Raw genomic sequence first — 18,998 nt, forward strand, 5'->3', positions numbered from 1 at the left:
AACTTGGAGACTAAGTTATTTTATCCTATACCAGCACTTGTGTGTTTCTTAGTTTCTGAAGGGCAGTCACCTTGCCTTATTTATCATCTCATTGTCTGGTGCCTATCACTGTACTTAATGCCCAACAGGTATTTGTAGAGTTAAGGAGATGAGTGCAAAGGACCCTTACTAGTCCCCTCCCTCCACCCCAGCTTCCACTACTGTTCCTCTACTGGGGACCAAGCCCACAACGCAGGCATGTACCCTGGCCAGGAATCATGGGAGGATGCCCAACCAACTGAGCCACACCAGCCAGGGCCAATTAGGTCATTTTATTTTCTTGTCTAATAGCCTCCAAAATGTCCCTGAGGTACTCAGACTAAATGCTACCTTGACCTGTGTTGCTGGCTCAGGCTGTTTAGAGTGTCCTTGAATACACTGCAGAGTCCTACAGACCAACAGCCAGCTGAATCTTGCAGACTCTTTCAGGAAGATGGATTTGGGCACTAAGCAAAAACAGACTAACTAAACTACAAACTGGGCATTTCAGCACGTCTCCATTTGAAAACAAATGAGCATTTCTGAACTGCTACCGAATGTAGTAATGATGACAAGCAATGAAACCCAACACAAAAGAGGTCACCAACAGCCCATAGCAAAGCAGTCCCAGTGGCAGCTCCATGCCTCCTGCCTGCTCTGGGCAGATACATTCACTTTCTTTTCTCAAAAGTACTTGGGAAACTGTACAGAAACTAAACTCCAGCCGTATTTCTTACCTGCCATTTAAGTACATTGGAAAACTTATGAGGTCAAAGATCAGAAACCGAAATCTCTCATTTCCCCCCACCTCATGCTATTAACCTGCATTAACAAACTCTGTCAAGCCTAAATCTAGAAAAAATCTTGCCAGTGGCAAAAACTGTAAGACTATTTGCCCAGGTCCCTCATGTGCGTTCCCTCTTAATGCTACACCCAACTCGCACCAAGGTTCTGGTGACTGAAGACACAGAACCTGCCCTCTTCTGTCCCAGCCCTCACACCTTTGGTATCGTTAGCACCTGGCCACCATGTGTCTTTTCCTAGCAAAATACTGATGAAACTTTTAAAATCTGAAAGCCATTAGGGATAAACTCTCAATGCCCATTAAAGTAAAAATTAAAAGACAAAGTAGTGTTTCTAGGTCGTATTTCAAGAATTATTGGTATTCCTGAGATTACTGGGCCAAAAAATCGTTCATTGATCAAAGGAGTACTTGGAAAACACTCATATAGTATATTGTCTACTTGGAAAGTCACAACACACGCTGGAGTGCTTAAAGGATTTAAAAAGGAGGCGAAACCAAAATAATTTTCAATTGGGGAATAGTTAAATGCATTCAAGAACAGTAATCAGCTGTTTAAAAAAGATGATATAAATTTCTACACACTATTCTGAAATGTCTCCTAGACATGCTGTTGGATAAAAATTAAATCAAAATTCTAAACATGAATAATAGTCCATTAAAAACCTCCAAGTTCTGTGTGTGTATGTTTTATATGCAATACAATAAAATATATATAAATTCCAAAAGGATGTATACCAAATTATTAAGAATGACAGCCCCCCGGGAATAGGGCTGGGGGGCAGAGGGAGACTTATAGATTTAGGTATTATTTGAATTGTTTTATAGCCCCTTTATTACTTTTATAATAAAAAACAAGCACTATATTAAAAAAGAGAAGTAAAAATCGAGCAGTAAATACATCTGTTTAGCTTTAAGTGAGCACGTCCCAACTCATGTGATCAAGGAACCCGTTTTGTGGAGCGCGCAGAAACAACTTGTGCAACAAATTTTGAAGTTACTGCACCCAAGGCTCTCCCCACTCCCTGCTAGCATATGGGTTTTCACCTTCTGTGACCTTCTGTAAATGAGTGAAGGAGATAGAAGGGACTTCAGAGGTGGTCATAGACACTCCCCTCACTTTTGCAATGAAGGGGCTAAGGCAGTGGTTGGCAAGCTGCAGCCCCTTGAGTGTGGCTCTTCCACAAAATACCACGTGCAGGCGCGCACATACAGTGCGATTGAAACTTCGTGGCCACACTCAAGGGGCCAAAGAGCCGCATGTGGCTCGTGAGCCAGTTTGCCGACCACTAGGCTAAGGTAATGAAGAGAAGGGCCTTGGCCTGAATCCCCTAATCCTCACCTGGGTCCTTACACATCTTTCCTGTAATCACCAGGTGAATTAGATGGGCCATGAACTTTGAATTTCATTAAAAAACTCATTAAATTTTTAAAAAATCATTAAAAAAACCTCCAGGACTCAAGAAAATTGTCAGGACCTTTGAATAAGCCCTGGCCTCAACGTGCTCCCTGCAGTTCCAGGCACAGTGCAGGGGAGTCCTAAGGACCCCTCCTTCTTCCCAACGGCCTATCTTGTTCTACAGCTTTTTAGGAGGAGGTAAGTGCCGTTGAAAGGAAGGGAGCCTAGTCCTGGCTGGTTTGGCTCAGTGGATAGAGCGTCGGCCTGCGGACTAAAGGTTCAATTATGGTCAAGGGCACATGCCTGGGTTGTGGGCTCAATCCCCAGTGGGGGGGGCGTGCAGGAGACAGCCAATCAATGGTTCTCTCTCATCATTGATGTTTCTATCTTTCTCTCCCTCTCCCTTCCTCTGAAATCAATAAAATATATTTAAAAAAACAAAAACAAAGGAAGGGACCTTGGAAACAGCTGGTAGGAAACAGCAAGGGTCTTGTAGCAACGTGGGATCCCGGTGAAGATACACAGAAGCATAAATGTCCTCATTCCCTCAAACAGCAAGGGGTTGAGCTGGGCAGAATTGGCCTTGAATCTGATCTCTTGATTCTGCCTTTCACGAGCTATCTAACATTAAGTTCCTTAGCTGGGCGCCTCAGTTCCCTCATCGCTGAAATGGGGATAACAGCTTGTACGTCACACCTTGTGGTAGATATTAACTAAGATGCGGGCTAGGAAGGTTGCTCGCATATGGGGCACAGCATATGTAGTCAAGAAATGTGACTTCCCATCTTTTCCCTCACATAGCCAGCCACTGCTCCATTCAGTCCTCACGCTACCAATCCTGGGCGACAGGCCCAGGGGATCTGCATAAGATGTACCTACCCTCGAGGAAATGGCTGTCTGGTGGAGGAGACGACACGATTTGGGCACAGTGGGTGTGGCAGGTGCACTGACAGAGGTGAGTGCCACTGTACCGTCCCCCTGAGCACCAGGGCGCCATCAGCCTGGGGCCTGACACTGGAGCTGCCTCTCAGCGTCCCAGTGACCTCAAGGGATTCACTACAGCCTTGGTGTGACCCACAGATTTGTTGTAAACATCGCCTGGACCACAGCAGTTAAGCCGATCAAGGGAAGTATGAGCTGGGGGAGACCACACTGCAAATAAGGGGAGAGGTTAGGAGCAGAGGATCTAACACCACGCTGCCCACATTCAAACCCAGTGTTTTGTTTTGTTTTTAATTAAACAAAATAATGCTGCCGGGAGCCGGTCCATGCTTGCTGTTTCAAGGGACCTGGCGTATATGGCATACTGTTCTTAATATGTTTGCTCACCTTCTTGGCACTATGTGTTTTAACCAAGGTCACCTCTCTGAGAAAGGTTGTTTCCCCAGGTAGGGATTTTCCCCTGAAGTTAGGGAGGGAATAAAACCCCTTAACTAAGTGCCAGGCGGGTAATTAATCACTTTAACTACGAACAATCATGCTTAAGCTACATAATCTTTACTCCCTGGAATGGAGATAAGAAACGCCCTAACCTTTGGAATAGAGATTGATAGGATTGGAATCAACTGGTATAAATACAGATGTAACAAGAAACTGGACACAGAACCTAGACATAGAACCTACACAGAACCTAGACACAGAACCTACACAGAACCTAGAGACAGAAGAACTTCGCTGGAGAGAACATGGCAAAAGATCCTGGACAGAAACTGGCCACAGAACCTAGAGACAGAACCTAGCGAGAGAACATGGCTGAAGAACCTAGAGACAGAACCTGGCTACAGAACCTGGACAGAACATGGCAAGAGAACCTGACTAGAACCTGGTGACTGAACCTGGCTGGAGAACCTAGCAAGAGAACATGGACACAGAACCTGGCTGGAGATCCTAACCAGAACTTCGCTGGAGATCCTGACCAGAACTTGGCTAGAGATCCTGGCTAGGCTGCTGATCAACTGAACGCTGCCTCCGAGTCTTTCCTTCTTCACCAACTCCGTCCACACCTTTGGGGACCCCTGGACCTGCTGGGGTTGGACCCCAGCATAATGCCTTTGAAACACTGAGCACAGTGTTCTGGTATATAATAGTAAGAGCACACAGGGAAACAGATCTGTTATTGAAGCTATTTGGTATGTAAGTACTAAGGCTGAGAGGCAATGTTATTGATCATTTAAAGGCACAAAAACATGTGGGCAGGGTGGACAATGTTACTTTTGTTCACCAAATCACAGAAGAGTGGACAGAACTACTCTTTAGAATCATAGGAACTTGGTATCAAATCCTCGCACGGTCTGGCTCTTACTAATGCGATGTTGGGCGAGTTGCTGAACCTTGATATTCTATGCAGAACTAGAGGATAATGTCAATCTTGTGGACCATGAGAATAACAAATGCAGTTACACAGAAATAAACCTGGCACACCGCCTGGCACAATAAATACATCCTGGTTTCTTTCCTTCCTTTCCCAAAGCTAGCAAACCAGAGAGGAGGGGTAGCCAAACAAGAGTGTTTAGAAGTATATCTGATGAAAAGAGCATTCCCCATGGATTCAGAGATGATAAAAAGTTAAAATGAGGATTCTGGACTAGAGGACCTTAAAGGTTCCTCTCCCATACATCGTCTATGATTCTTCAAGTGACAATGTTATTTTTGCCACACATCTTAGCTCCATCATCTAATAAATATGATCTTCTGTCCTCTTCTGTAAAATGTGGATAAAAACTGTTCACTTCTCAGGGATACTGTTGAAATTCAGTGAGATAAAGCCCATAAAGTATTTATACTTGCCTGGCAGATAGCCACTACTCATTAATGCGGCTATCATTGCTATTGTCAGGGCCACTATAAAGATTAAAAGAGACAATGCATATAGAAGTCACGTGACAGTACTTGGCACATAGGTGGTGTACAAAATATATATATATATATATATATATATATATATATATTTTTAGCTTTCCCCCCTTTTTTAAAAAATATATTTTTTATTGATTTCAGAGAGGAAAGGAGAGGGAGAGAGACAGAAACATCAATCATTGATTGGCTGCCTCCTGCATGCCCCCCTCTGGGGATTGAGCCAGAAACTAAGGCACATGCCCTGACTGGGAATCAAGCCATGATCTCTTGGTTCACAGGTCGACGCTCAATCGCTGAGGCACACAGCTGAGCACTGTTGCTTCTAATACCCCTCTTGATTTTACATTACTAATGGCAACGGCCCAAACAGTAATACATGCTGTCACTCCAGTAATGACACATCCAAACAGAGCCACCAAGAGATATTAGGATAATTATTCACAGTTTTCACCAGGGATAAAAGCTCTCTGGAACAAACAGCTATGTCCAGCCCCGACAGAGGCCAGGCTCGGCCACGAGGAGCAGCAGGTGCGTCTGCACTCTCTCCCCAGCCCTGGGAGCTACACACGTGGAGTCAATGTCTGGGGGGATAACAGTTCATCTCACAAAGACCTAATGTCATAAAATAATGCCTTGTCCTGAAGCCATCACTTTCTGCCCAAAGTTCAAAGCTCTCCAGTGAGTATCTCATTAACTGTTGGGATCCTCTAGGGGATCCGGGTGGAGAGGCATTGCTGCTATTACCTTATAAAGATGAGAGTGTACAGTTTAGAGAAATTAAATGCCCTGTCTTTGCTCCAACAGTCCATCAGTGCTGACAGAGGGCCCGGAACCCTGGGTGCGACCCCTGAGCCAGGGCTCTAAGTCCCACCCTTGGAAGGACCTTGAAAGAGCGAACGGGGGGCCTTGGAAAGATGTGGCCCTTTGCCCCCCTCCCTCCCTAGACCAGGAAACAGCAAGGCTCACCTGTCACTGAACTGAACCTCCTCGCCGTTCCTGGCCCAGCTGATGGTGGGCCGAGGGTTGCCCACGGCCTCGCAGTGCAGAAGCACACTCAGGGTCCCACTGGCCAGGGCCACCGTCTGCCCAAGGTGGGTGACCACTTCGGAGGCCGAGAGCTGCTGGGCGGCCGAGATCTTCCGCAGGATGGTGGGCTTGCGGTGCGGCCGGCGAGAGCCACCGGCCGCCTCCCCGGAGGAGGAGGCGGCGGTGCGGAGCAAGCTGCTGAAGCTGGACACGGCCTTGCGAGGCGGGATGGCCACGGGGGAAATCCGCTGCTCGGACGGCTTGAGAAGGGCGTCCCGGTGCTCCCCGTGGCTGCGGAAGATGTCCTGGGCCAGCTGGGCCACCAGGTGCTTGCTGTAGACGTCGCGCAGCTCCTCGGGCTGCTGGGACAGGTTCCGCAGGATGTCGTCCAGGCGCTGCTGCTCGGCCACGATGGTGAAGGGCAGGTGCAGGAGCGCCTGCTCGGCGTTCGGGTCCTCCTCGGAGGACGCGTTCCTCTCCGCCGAGTCCTGCGCCTCCCACGCGGCCAGCAGCTCGCCCGGCCAGCCGCCCTGCTCCAGCAGCCGGGACACCAGCTCATCGTAGCGGCTGCCCGCGTCCGCCGCGGCCAGGCCCCGCTTCTCCGCCTTGCTGCCGTTGGAGAAGATCCCGTTCTGGTGCTTGTGGGTCTGCAGGGCCTCCTTGGGATGCGCCTTCCTCACCCGGGGGGCCTCTTCCTCGCTCCTCGGGCCCCCGGGCCGGGCCACGAGCTTCTGGTTGCCTCCGATGAGCTTAATCCCGAACTGCTCGCGGGCCGGGCCGGCGGAGCAGGTGTAGATGCCGGCATCGGCGGGCTTGAGGCGGTGGATCTTTAAGTAGCCGAAAGGGGCCACGGTGACGTGGGCCGAGCTGATGAGGTGCTGGCCGTCTTTCTCCCAGGTGATGAGCGGCTTGCGGAAGCGCCTCGTGGGGCACCGCAGCACCACGGTGGTCTTGGGGAGCAGGTACGCGAACCCGCCCACCACGAAGTGCAGCTTCCGCTGCCTGCGGGTCTGGATGTATACCTTCCTGGCCGCCTCAATGTGCGGGCTGTGCTTTGTGGATGGCCTCCCGGGCCCTGGAAGGAAAGGGAACAGACAGACGGACAAATGGAGAGCAGAGAGACACGAGAGTGAGATGCGGGGTCAAGCCAGAGCGGGAAAAAGAGAGTGGGAAGGGAAGAGAAAAAGAAAGGAAGGGACAAAAGAGAGAAGGGGTGGTGAAGAAAGTGCTTCAGAGTTGCCTTATGTTGAACTGGAGGAACTGGCTGCCAGCTGTGCATCATCAAGCTGCCGCCACAATAAAAACCCGAGAAGAAATGAGCTGCAGTGGGGCTCTCGCCCCCCTGGGTCTTTCTGTCCCTAGAGCAGTGGTTCTCAACCTTGGCTGCACATTAGAATCACCTGGGAATCTTTTTAAAATCCTGATTTCTGGGCTTCATCCTCCCGAAATTCTGTTTCTTTGTTACTAATGTTGTGGCCCCACCCCATAACCAAGAAACAGAATTTCCGGAGGATGAGGCCCAGAAATCAGGATTTTAAAAAGATTCCCAGATGATTCTAATGTGCAGCCAAGGTTGAGAACCACTGCCCTAGAGGCTGGGATGCAGGGTTCTAGATGCAGGGGATTCCAGGGGGAAGCAGTTCCTCTCATTAAAAGGACTTAGAAATAAGCATCATTAAAAAGCGGCAGAGGACAAAGGGAAGGGGAACGTCCCCCTCCCACGTTTATCCTTTGCACCCCGCAGAGCACCATGGCCCTTCCGGCCCTGGGGGGAGTCGAGCTCAGAAGTGTTCCAACTCTAGGGATTAATATTAAAGAGAACAAATCTGTTCCGAGTAGTTTAAAACCCCAGAGAGGATAACATGAGCCTTCATTAGTAGTAGGCTGCCTCCAGCTTCCAGATCGCCTTATGTCCGCGAGTGAACTTTGCTCTCCCTCTTGCAAACTGTTTTTCCAGGAGAGAAGAGAATCTCACCTGGTCACCAGTAATTAAGATTCCTTTTCCATCTCCAGCTGAGCTCCCCAGCCTGCTGCCCTCCAGGGCCCAACAATCTCCCACGGGCCTGGGCTTAGGGAAGGTTACTGTGTGCTTCCATGTGGGTTTCATCTCCCCATCCCCAGAGCTCTGGGGTACTCACTTGCACAGATTGCCAGCATGCAGGGCCTGATTGAGGAGGAGAACGGCAGGGGAGGGCACAGGGAGGAATTGACAATGGCCGAGACCCCGGTTTTCAGCACCTTCCGGCAAATGGCACTCCGCGTCTGGGTGCCCTCGCCGCAGCTCGTGGAACACTGATGGAGAGAAAGGCCAAATACGTGTAAATGTAGGGAACGATAGGCAAATGGGCTTCTGTATGAGTTCTCAAACTCACCAACACATGAGAAAAGTTATTTGAAATCTACAATAGTCACTGAGAGAGAGAGAGAGGATATTACTCGACAATGTGTGAAGACATGTCCATATTGCAGCCACATAACATTTTCTACCGTAAGGTTTCCTGTAGACATTTCACCTGTTTTGGTATAAGGCCTGGGCTTTAGAGTTACAGAGTTAGAGAGTCCACTGTTCAAGTCCATCTTAGTTTTTCACTACTTGGCAAGTGACTTAAACTGTCTGAGGCTATTTCCACTTCTTGTGCTTATTTTGCAAGGTTGGGCATTAAATGAGGTAATATATTTCAAATGTCATACACAGAACTGGCATTCAATGCTAATTCCTTTCTCCTTTCTTCACAAATTAGTTAAAATATTTTAATGTCAAGCATCAGATAATTGTTATATGTCTACATCATTTGAGGTGGGGTGCTAGATACTATAGAAAAAAGTTGTGCAAGATAGTTCCTAATGTCAAGGGGCTGCCATCAAATGAAGGAAAAAATACAAATACATTAATAAAATGAAATAATACTTTAGGGAAATAGAAATCAAAAGCACATCGAGATACCACTTCATATTCATTAGAATGGCCATCATAAAAAGGACAGGTAATAATAAGTATTGATGAGGATGTGGAAAAATTAGAGCCTTCATAGATTGCTAGTAGGAACATAAAATAGCATAGCCCTCTTGGAAAACAGTGTAATAGTTGTCTTAAAAAAATTTTTAAATAGTTTCTTAAAATGTTAAATATAAATTTACCATGAAACCCAGCAATTTCACTCTTAGGTATCTACCTAAGAGAAATGAAAACATACATCCATACAAAGACTTGTATGTTAATATTCATAACAACATATTCATAACAGACAACAAGGGGAACTCAAATGTCTATTAATTGGGAAATGGGTAAAGTAAATGTGGTATATCTATAAAATGGAATATTATGCTATCATAAACAGGAATTTAGTTCTATGTGCTACAACATGAATAAACCTTGAAAACATTATGCTAAATTAAAATTTATAGTATTCAAATTATACTTCAGTTAAAGTGTTTAAAGAGTCAAATAGTAATAAAAATTTTAGTAAAAATACAAAACTAGAAGACAAATGAAGTATTATAAAATTAATTCTAACAATTGTTGAATGCTTATGGTACACTGGGGATTTCCTGACCTAGGTCTTGAACATGGGTGGATCTGGACAGGTGTAGAGAACCAGGGATAAGCATGGGAGACAGGGAAATAACCAGATCAAAGGTAGAACCATTCAGTGCAGAAGTCCAAGGCAGGTTTGGGGGCAGAACTCAACCTCTTTTGAGCAGAAGGATCCTATCGAGAGCGTCAGGAGTTCAAGAGGCCAGACGTTGGAGACTTTTAATTTTTCAGACAGGAGGTTTGGAATTGGTCCATAAAGCAAAGAGGAGCCATGGAAGGGAGGAGTGAAATGATGAAAGAGGTGTTTTGAGAAGGTTAATCTGGCAACAGTGTCCGGGAGGGATGGGAGTAGGAGATGGATGGCAGGTAGGGCTATCAGTTAAGGAGGCTGCCACAGTAGTCCAGGCTTGAGATGATAAAGGCCTGAACTAGGGTCATGGCAGTATGCCATGGTAACTTAAAAAATGACAGTAAAAGCCAAAATATATTGTCTTATCTTTTCAAGTATTATATCCTAGCCCATTGAAATAAACTATTACATGCAAAGTTCTATGATCTACACTACTCTGAGAGACAATTAAGATGCAAAAAGTGGGGATGAGAGTCAAATGTATTGATTTTGTTCCCTGATGATTATAGATCCCAGTTTCCACTAATCCCCTATTTTATTGTAAATGACAGCACCAAATCCAGGGGTCAGGTAGAATAGAGGTAAGGAGCCTGGAAAATTTGAAAGCATGGTCATTTTAGTGCTGCTTAGTAGAAAAATAGACTGCATGTCAGACGATTAATTTATGATATTGGTCAAGTCTAATTCTTTCTCTAGGCTCAATTTCCACATTGCTACAATATGGAAACTAAGCTAGAACAGGGAGTTTCAAACTGTGTTCTAAAACTATGTTAAGTAAGTGATTTAGGGGCTTCTCATATGAACTGGAGACCCAACCATTGGAAATCTGGGACCTCTACCCACACTTCAACCAAAATAGCTCTGACTTGATCTGTTTTAGATTTTTGGCTTCATAGTAACATTTCAATTTAAAAAGAGTGCTGTGATTTTAATTTTTAAAAGAACAACTAGGCTACAGGTTCTTCTAAGTTCCCTCTAGCTTTAAAATATACTACTCTGACTTTAATTTCTTTTATATTTTTTTGAGGGGGGAACAACTTCCCTAAAAATATGATTTAAAAATATTTGCTAGCTAACTCTTTCAGGAGATGGAAGGGTTTTTTTTTTTTTTTTTTCACAAAAGAGGTAAGGCCTTTTGAGGGTCTTATTCTCAGAGTAGAATCTGAGAGTAATTTTATTTAAGGTGTCTAAACATTTGGCTTAATTCTGTCTCTGAGGGATTCTGTGAAGTAACCAGGAGAGTGGGGCAGATAGTTGAGGATAAAGACACTCGTAGATCATCCTGGTCTTCCTTTCTCCAAGGGGGCTGTGGGGTGTATGTGTGGAATGCAGGTCTCATCTCAGCCATGGGGCCCAGAGAAGGGCTGTTGGGATGACAGGGCCAACTGGAGCCTCTGTGAACACCTCCAGGGGCACTTTTGTATGGCACCAGTGTGAGTTTCATCTCCTTGAGTCAGTGATCACTTCCCACCATTCTCAGCCCCTCCCCAATGTTTGGAATTTCGATTCACCAACCCAGATATCTCAGAATCTAATAACATCCCTTCGATAATCACAAATGATTTCTAGTTCCCACAATGCAACTTCCTCTTCCTAGGAAGACTGACAAGGGCTGGGAAGGTCTATGCCATGACCCCTGTTCTAGCCAGTCAAGGTGAGTCCTTTCTTTTATTACCTCTCTTCCTGACAATGGGCAGGGATGGGGGAGAATCATAGCAATAACTATGGTTAACTTTTACTAGGCACAAAACACTTTACATGCATCATTTAGTTTAAGCCTCCTGATAATCACAAAGGGGGACACTATGATTATCTTCAATATTTAGATAAGTGAACTAAGGCCAAGAAAGGTTAAGTAACCCAAGGATATTAGAGCCTTCATACATTGCTGGTGGAATGTAAAATACAGCCAGTAAGTAGTAGAGGCAGCATTAGAACCTAAGTTTGCCTCAACTCTTCACCACACATGACACTGTTGTAAAGGCCTGCTCTACTCAGTGGTTCCCATGGGACCTCAATTCAGCAGTCTCCTTTCCTGGGTGCCTGATCACAAGGGTTCCTCCTTCACATCTGCAGGCCAAAAAGGACATGTTCTGAATTCTGTGCCCCATATGCTCAGGGACTACAAAGTCCAGGAACACAGGAGGACAATTAATAATCACACAGCCAGCATTCCATTCATGGCAGGCTATCACCCATGGACGTAGGAGAGCAATACCTTTTGCAGTACACCCTGGGAAGAGGTCTTCATCTGCAGCCACGTACTTGGCAAATGCATCAGGGCTCTTTCCTGCCCTGCTATATTTATTATGACTTTTTTCATATATAATCATCATTCCATGGGAAAATTTTCACTACCATATTCATGTACACACACACACACACACACACACACACACATTCTCATTCTACACACTTCTTTCCTTTATCCTGTTTCTAAAACATGACATTTTATTGTTCTAAGACATTTGGGGTGAGAAACCACCAGAAGGCAATTTTACTGCTAAATTATAAAACCTATGATAATGTAGGCTAACTCTCAATTGCAATGTCCTTAGCAGGTCTCAACTGATGGAACTCTATATGGCAGTGGTTCTCAACCTTCTGGCCCTTTAAATACAGTTCCTTATGTTGTGACCCAACCATAAAATTATTTTCATTGCTACTTCATAACTGTAATGTTGCTACTGTTATGAATCGTCATGTAAATATCTGACATGCAGGATGGTCTTAGGCGACCCCTGTGAAAGGGTCGTTTGACCGCCCAAGGGGTCGCGACCCACAGGTTGAGAACCACTGCTATATGGGCTGATAAAATGTGGGATGAGAATTCTAAGAACCTATGTTGATAGAGCTGGCATCTTAATTTTCAGAGGCAGCTTCCCCCGCTGTGGAGGCAAGTGCACTGTGGTGTATTTCAGCTAGCACAGCTCCACCCTGTGCCGTGTATATCAAGCAAAGAAGACGAAGGAGTCAGCAAAGCCAATTCAAATGCTGCCCTATGCAAAAAAAAAAAAAAAAAAAAAAAAAAAAAAAGTGGAGAGGGCCTTGAATCTGGTTTTGACACTTCACTTCAGGCCTAGTGATTCTGTTCTTGGCTAAATTTGCTCGAGGGGTAACAATTTGGGGGAAAAGGGGCTTCTCTATGGAAGACACACAGGCCTGTTGTAGGCAATTGAGAAAGATGCGGGGGCTGAAAACGATCAGTTGAAGCTGGGTTTAAATGAATGAATTGATGCTAGTGTTAGAACAGGAATTATTTAGACAAATACACACAATAGATTAGTTGGGGACATATCCCTAACTTTTGAGGCACATCAGGAATGGTGAAGGCTGTTGCAATCATCTCCCTAAAAGCAAGAGGGGAAATCAAGTTATCTTGCTGGGAAGTTGTTGAAGTTTTGGAGCCAGGAAACTGACAGGAAAGAGGCAAGATTTCCTTGGCCTTCTTTTCCTACTAAGTCATGTTCCTGATTGTCTAGTAACGTGGCAGAGAAGAACTTGAGAGGCTTCGCCCTTCCTAAGTAGAGACTAGAAACATCCTGGAGTAGGAGGGGCAGGGAGGTCAGGAAAACACTTTTGGAGATAGAGGGAGAAGCAGCCTATATTCTGAGAAGAATCCTGGGCCCGAATAGCATGAGTGAGGCCTGGTTTTGCTCCATGAGGAACTTGTTTATAATTGCATGCTTCAGATTGCCGAATAAGGGCTGGCTGCTTAACTCATGTCCCTGTAGACTAGTTAAAAGTTAGTCACACAAGATGGTGTAAGTGGTTACAATAATACGGCTCCATAATGTTAGGAGGATTATTTTGTTCTGTTCTCGCCTTCTATATGTACCTACTTGGGGTGCCTTCTTTTCCTCCTTATTTATGCCTCTTTCATCATCTCCTTCTACCACACGTACCTCTGACCAGTCAGAGAGGAGCCACTCGCTGGGACAGTCCTCTTTCTTGCAGGCTTGCTGGGAGGCCAGTTTCGAGGCTGAACAGAAGGTCTCAGGAAGCTCCAGGAAGCTGCCATCGGCCATGCGCTGCTTGCAAAGCACCTCACGCCTCTGGACGCCCCCTCCGCAGGTCCTGGAGCACTGGGCAGGGAAGGAAAGTCAATCCAACATAAGGAAGTGGCATGTTTGAGTGCCCAGTTTGGCCTTGGCCTTGGCCGAGTAAAGAGTGAAAAAAGGAAAAAACAGAAAAAGAAGAAAACCCAGAAACCAGCCCAAAGGATTTCACTTCCTCTCTGTGAAATACATTTTGGAGCAAGATCTACACCCTCCACGCTTAATCTCAAGTATTTAACTAGAGCGCCAAGGAATTTGAAGAGCATTTAAATCTTAGAAAGTTGCATTTAAAGGATGATTTGCAGCCACCCAAGACAACTGGTTTAAAAGGTTAGTATAATGGAGTGTTAAGCATATTTACGATCCAGTGAAAATAATCTGTGCTGCTTCCTGAAAGAATAAGAGCTCCTCCTGCCATCGGTGTAAATCTGGAGGAACTAATCTGCAGAGCAGGCCGCCCTTTCTGAGTGTGCACGCCCACGCTACCACATCCGAGGGGCGTTAAACGTGAGGCCTGGTTTGCTGAACTCCCCGGGAACACTTTTCTTGTTGGAGTTGTGATTTCTTAGGGCAGTGGGAGCAAGAGCCACTGATATTTGGGATACAAGAAAAACAGCCTTATTTCAGTGGTTTTCAGCAGGACCCCAAACACACTGTCTACATGTAACTTCATAGTTATAATCCACCTGCATGAGGAGGGAGAGAGGACCCCAGCGGCACAGCGTGTTGGCTGTTATTGCAAGTATTTGCCCTTCCCTTGCAATAGCAAAGGGGCCCCCAATTTGTAGCTGGACACATGACTTTTCAGCCTACAGAACAGATGTGGCCACCTCCCCTGAAGGTAGAAATGGCCAGGCGACCAGGTGCTGCCCCTGCTCCGGCAGTGGCCACTTAGAACTTGGGGTCTGTGCTCAGTGCATTGAAGTCAGAACTGCAAGGGACATTTGTGGCCCCAGAGGAAGGTGGGGTGTGGGGTGATACATGTCCTTGAGTATAATTAGCAGGCTGTGTGGCCCAGCTGCCATCCATTCCTCAATGGTCCCAACCTTAGATGCTTTTTAAAATTGCCTGGTTTTTTTCTTTCTTTTTTTTTTTTATATAAAGTACTGAGGCCTTATATTTAATCAGAAACTTAATCATTCAAGCAGAAACTCTGGGAGATGGGTCCCAGACATCGGTTTTTTTAAATCAAACAAAAAATAATCCTCCCTGGTAATTCTGCAATCAGGGCTGAGAATCATCTCTCAAAGAATGCCCCTCTGCCATTTCCAATAGGAATAAGGAAACATAGAAGGGACATCCGGGGACCCAGAGAGGCCTCAGTTAGAACCAGTGGTTGTTTGGATCACACTGGAGCAGAAGTGCCCTTTGTTGGTTGTTGTGAATGGCTTGAGGTCACAGAGCTACTGAATAATGAAGTTAGAAAAACTATGAACTTAGTCTTGTTAGGCTGTTATTAAAAAATGTTTTTATTATATTTTTTGCTGTGTTTCTTTATTTTTAAATTTTATTTTCTTTATTTTTAAATTTATCTCTATTGTTGAAAGTATTACATATTCCCCCTTTTTCTCCCCCATTAAGTCCTTCTATTCTACTCCCGCCCCTTCATCACCCAGCACCTTCACAGTACTATTGTCTATGAACATGGGTTATACATATATGCATATAAATTCTTTGGTTAATCTCCCTGCCCCCCTCCCTCTGAGATTCGTCAGTCTGTTCCATGCTTCCATGTCTCTGGATCTATTTTGTTCATCAGTTTATTTTGTTCATTAGATTCCACATGTAAGTGAGATCATGTGATACTTGTCTTTCTCTGACTGGCTTATTTTTCTTAGCATAATACTCTCCAGGTCCCTCCATGCTGTCTCAGAGGATAAGAGATCTTTCTTTTTTACAGCTGCATAGTATGCCATTGTATAAACGTACCACATCTTTTTTAATCCATCATCTACTGATGGGCACTTGGGCTATTAACAAATCTTAGCTATTGTACATAGCGCTGCTATGAACATAGGGGTGCATATATTCTTTCTGATATGTTTTTATTAATTTTAGAGAGAGAGGAAGGAAGAGGGAAAGAGGAAGAATCATTCATGAGAGAAACACTGATTGGCTGCCTCCTGCACACCCTCTACTGGGGATCGAGCTGGCAACCCGGGCATGTGCCTTGAAGGAAATCGTACTGGCAACCTATTGGTGCCTGGGACTATGCTCAACCAACTGAGCAATACTGGCCAGGTCTTGTTAGACCTTTTAACCCTAGAGCCTTTCAGAGCATCTAATATAGTGGTGAACAACCTTCATTTGCATTTCAAAAATTTAAAATTTTTGAAATGAGAAAAACCTATTGAGTTCCGTAGGAAAAAAAGTACTTTCTTATGGCTGAATTCAACTACTTAGTGAATAAAAGAAGGCTAAGGATAAAGATGAAACCACCCAATGAGGTAAGTCTTGTCCCCACTTTACAGATGAAGAAGCTGAGGCTAAACAGGTGAAGTGACTCAACTAAGGCCCCATGCTGAGCATGTTCTCTGGGCTGGCGTGGTGGACACAGCTGAAGAATGAGCCCACGCTTGGTTTCTCTTTCTTGTGGTTGTGGGAACTGCTCTCTGTTTGTAATGGAGGGTACTCTGATTGCTGCTTCATGCTGAGGGCCCAGGCCTTGCAAACCCCAAGCCTGCTAGGGGCCTGATCTTCCCCTCACCCGCACCGGAAAGGCAGTGCTTTGAAAGTCAATCCTCAGCCTCTACTCTGTGACTGTTCCTAACCAGCAGGAACCAGCCTGTGATCCAGCTTGAGGACCAACATTCTAAAACAGCTCATCTGCACTATGGTAGGCCTGGAAATGTGTTCTCTCTAGACACTTTGATTTCTGAGCTGAAAGGCAACACTGATCATAGCTTCTAGGCTATGCCACTGGCTGTCTGGTGGTCTACAGCCAATTGTTACTCATCACAGATTAAACAGTTTCTTCCAAGACTTGCCTAGCATGTCATTTAGTCTTAAGGAAAAATCTATGGCTTTGAAGCTAATGATTCAAGTGGAGAGTGGCCCAGGACTTTGGCTTCTCTGGCTCATTTTGGTGATTCCCTAGCCTTTTTATTTATCAGAGAAGCAAACTTTTTAGTTCTTGTTTAGTAGTAGTTCAATAAACTCTTGAAGGATTTTACTTCTTGAATGCATTTGTACCCATACTGTACTGCAAAGTGCTTTTTGTGAATATAAATTCTCAATAATATTTGTGGATTAAAATGGAAGCTATTGGTTGGGGGAAATTTTGTTGTTGTTGTTGGGAGAAGTTTAAATTAGCACCTAAGAATTCCATTTATTCAGAATAAACATTCTTGTTACCGAGGATAACTAAGGTTTTAAAGTCTTTTGCATGACTTCTTACGTTCAGCCTTTTCCTATTTCTGTCAAATTATCACTTCTAACCAACCAGTTATTCTATCATCAGATTCATTATAACCTTCATTGTTCAGGCTGTCATCAGAACTCTTTTTATAATTAGACAACAAATCATGTGCTTTATTGATTCCTGAGGATTTGCCAGACTTAGGGACTGTGTTCTCCACAATGCTTTCCATTCTGTGAATTATTAAATTTCTTTCATAAACTTCATGTAATTTTGTTCAAGTCATAATTGTCTGAAAAAAAGTTTATACTGATGAGTTGAAAATTTAAATCTTAAGCTCTGATCTCTCCCCTATTCTTACTCAGTATGTCCGCTGAAATGCAAATAGGTATCTGGACCTAAACATGTCTAAAATGGAACTTATGATTCTGCCTCTCCAATATCACCCCAAATCTGCTCTCTTCTCCGTCTTCTTCACTCATTTAATGGTGCCATAGCCAAGACACAACTTAGGAAAAGTTCTTGATTTTTCTTTTTTCTCACCACCTCTATCCTGACACCCAATCCATGAGCAAATGCTTTCAGATTTGCCTCTAAAATAAGGAAAACTGACCTCCACAATAAATAATAAGTTGGGATACCACCATCTCTTGCCTAACCCACTACTAAGCTTCCTAACTGGTTTTCTAGTTTCTAGTTTTCTCAGTTAGCTCTCAGCAGGATATAGATAGCATACTCAATCGAAGCTCCTCTCTCCCTTTGATGTTCTCTGAAAACCCCATTGACTGAACACAACTAGAAGCCAGAGGGTAGAGTCTATCTAGGTCAGCCTCCTGGACACAGGTGCAAAAGGTAGAGAGTGGATCTAGAGGAGCAATGGAAGATATTGAGCATTTTACCTTATTCTCCTGCAGTCTATTCTCCACAAGAATGATGTTTTCAAAGCATAAATCAGCTCACATAATTCCCCTGCTTAAAAACCTCCAATGACTTCCCCTGGTGATTAGAATAAAATTTCAACTCCTTTAAAGCGGCCCTGCAAAGCCCTACATGTTCTGGTCCCTGCCCTGATGAAACTTTGAGACTGTCTAACTCCAATCCTTCCAACTTCATGCATTCATTCCACACAAAGTTATTAAATACCAATGATGGACCAAGCCTGGTTCTAGGTTTTAGCAGGGAATAAGAAGTCCCGCATAACCTCTCTCCAGTTTCATCTCATACAACTCTCCTTCCTTGCATATTCCAGCCACAGTGTTTTGATTTTTGCTGTTGCTCCTCCAATGCCAAGCTTGTTTCTTTCACAGGGCCTCCACACTTGATTTTTTCTCTACTTGGACTAATCTTCTCTTGCATCTCCATGTGGCTGAGAATTTCTAATCATTCAGGTTCAATTCCATTCTCACCTACTTAGAGAGGCCACCCCTAACCTCCTAAGCTAGAGCAGCCAAAGCAGTCTCTATCCTATAAACCTTAATTTACTTTAAAAAATGTTTATTGATTTCAGAGAGGGAGAGGGAGGGGGAGAGGGAGGGGGAGGGGCAGAGGGAGAGGGAGAGGGAGGGGGAGGGGCAGAGGGAGAGGGAGAGGGAGAGGGAGGAGGAGGGGGAGGGGCAGAGGGAGAGGGAGAGGGAGAGGGAGGAAGAGAGGGAGAGGGAGAGGGAGAGGGAGGGGGAGGGGGAGAGGGAGAGGGAGGGGGAGGGGGAGGGGGAGGGGGAGAGGGAGAGGGAGGGGGAGGGGGAGGGGGATGGGGAGGGGGAGGGGGAGAGGGGGAGGAAGGGGGAGAGAAAATCCTTGGCATGTGCCCTGACTAGAA

The 18,998-nt window shown here is 45.1% G+C and overlaps 1 protein-coding gene across 3 annotated transcripts in view; it reads right to left on the reverse strand.

Annotated features, from left to right (window-relative positions):
- The window catches only part of ADAMTSL1 (ADAMTS like 1), a gene marked incomplete at both ends in the record, with an annotated part of 891,527 nt that overhangs the window by 112,161 nt on the left and 760,368 nt on the right, over positions 1-18,998 (reverse strand). For all 3 annotated transcript variants that reach the window (XM_081104271.1, XM_081104273.1, XM_081104272.1), the window contains 3 exons: positions 6,042-7,176; positions 8,240-8,393; positions 13,672-13,851. In XM_081104271.1, coding sequence (XP_080960397.1) covers positions 6,042-7,176; positions 8,240-8,393; positions 13,672-13,851 — 1,469 coding nt within the window. The remainder of the gene's footprint in view (positions 1-6,041; positions 7,177-8,239; positions 8,394-13,671; positions 13,852-18,998) is intronic.

Source organism: Myotis nattereri (assembly GCF_964212035.1).
Source record: "Myotis nattereri genome assembly, chromosome: 12".
NCBI lineage: Eukaryota > Metazoa > Chordata > Mammalia > Chiroptera > Vespertilionidae > Myotis > Myotis nattereri.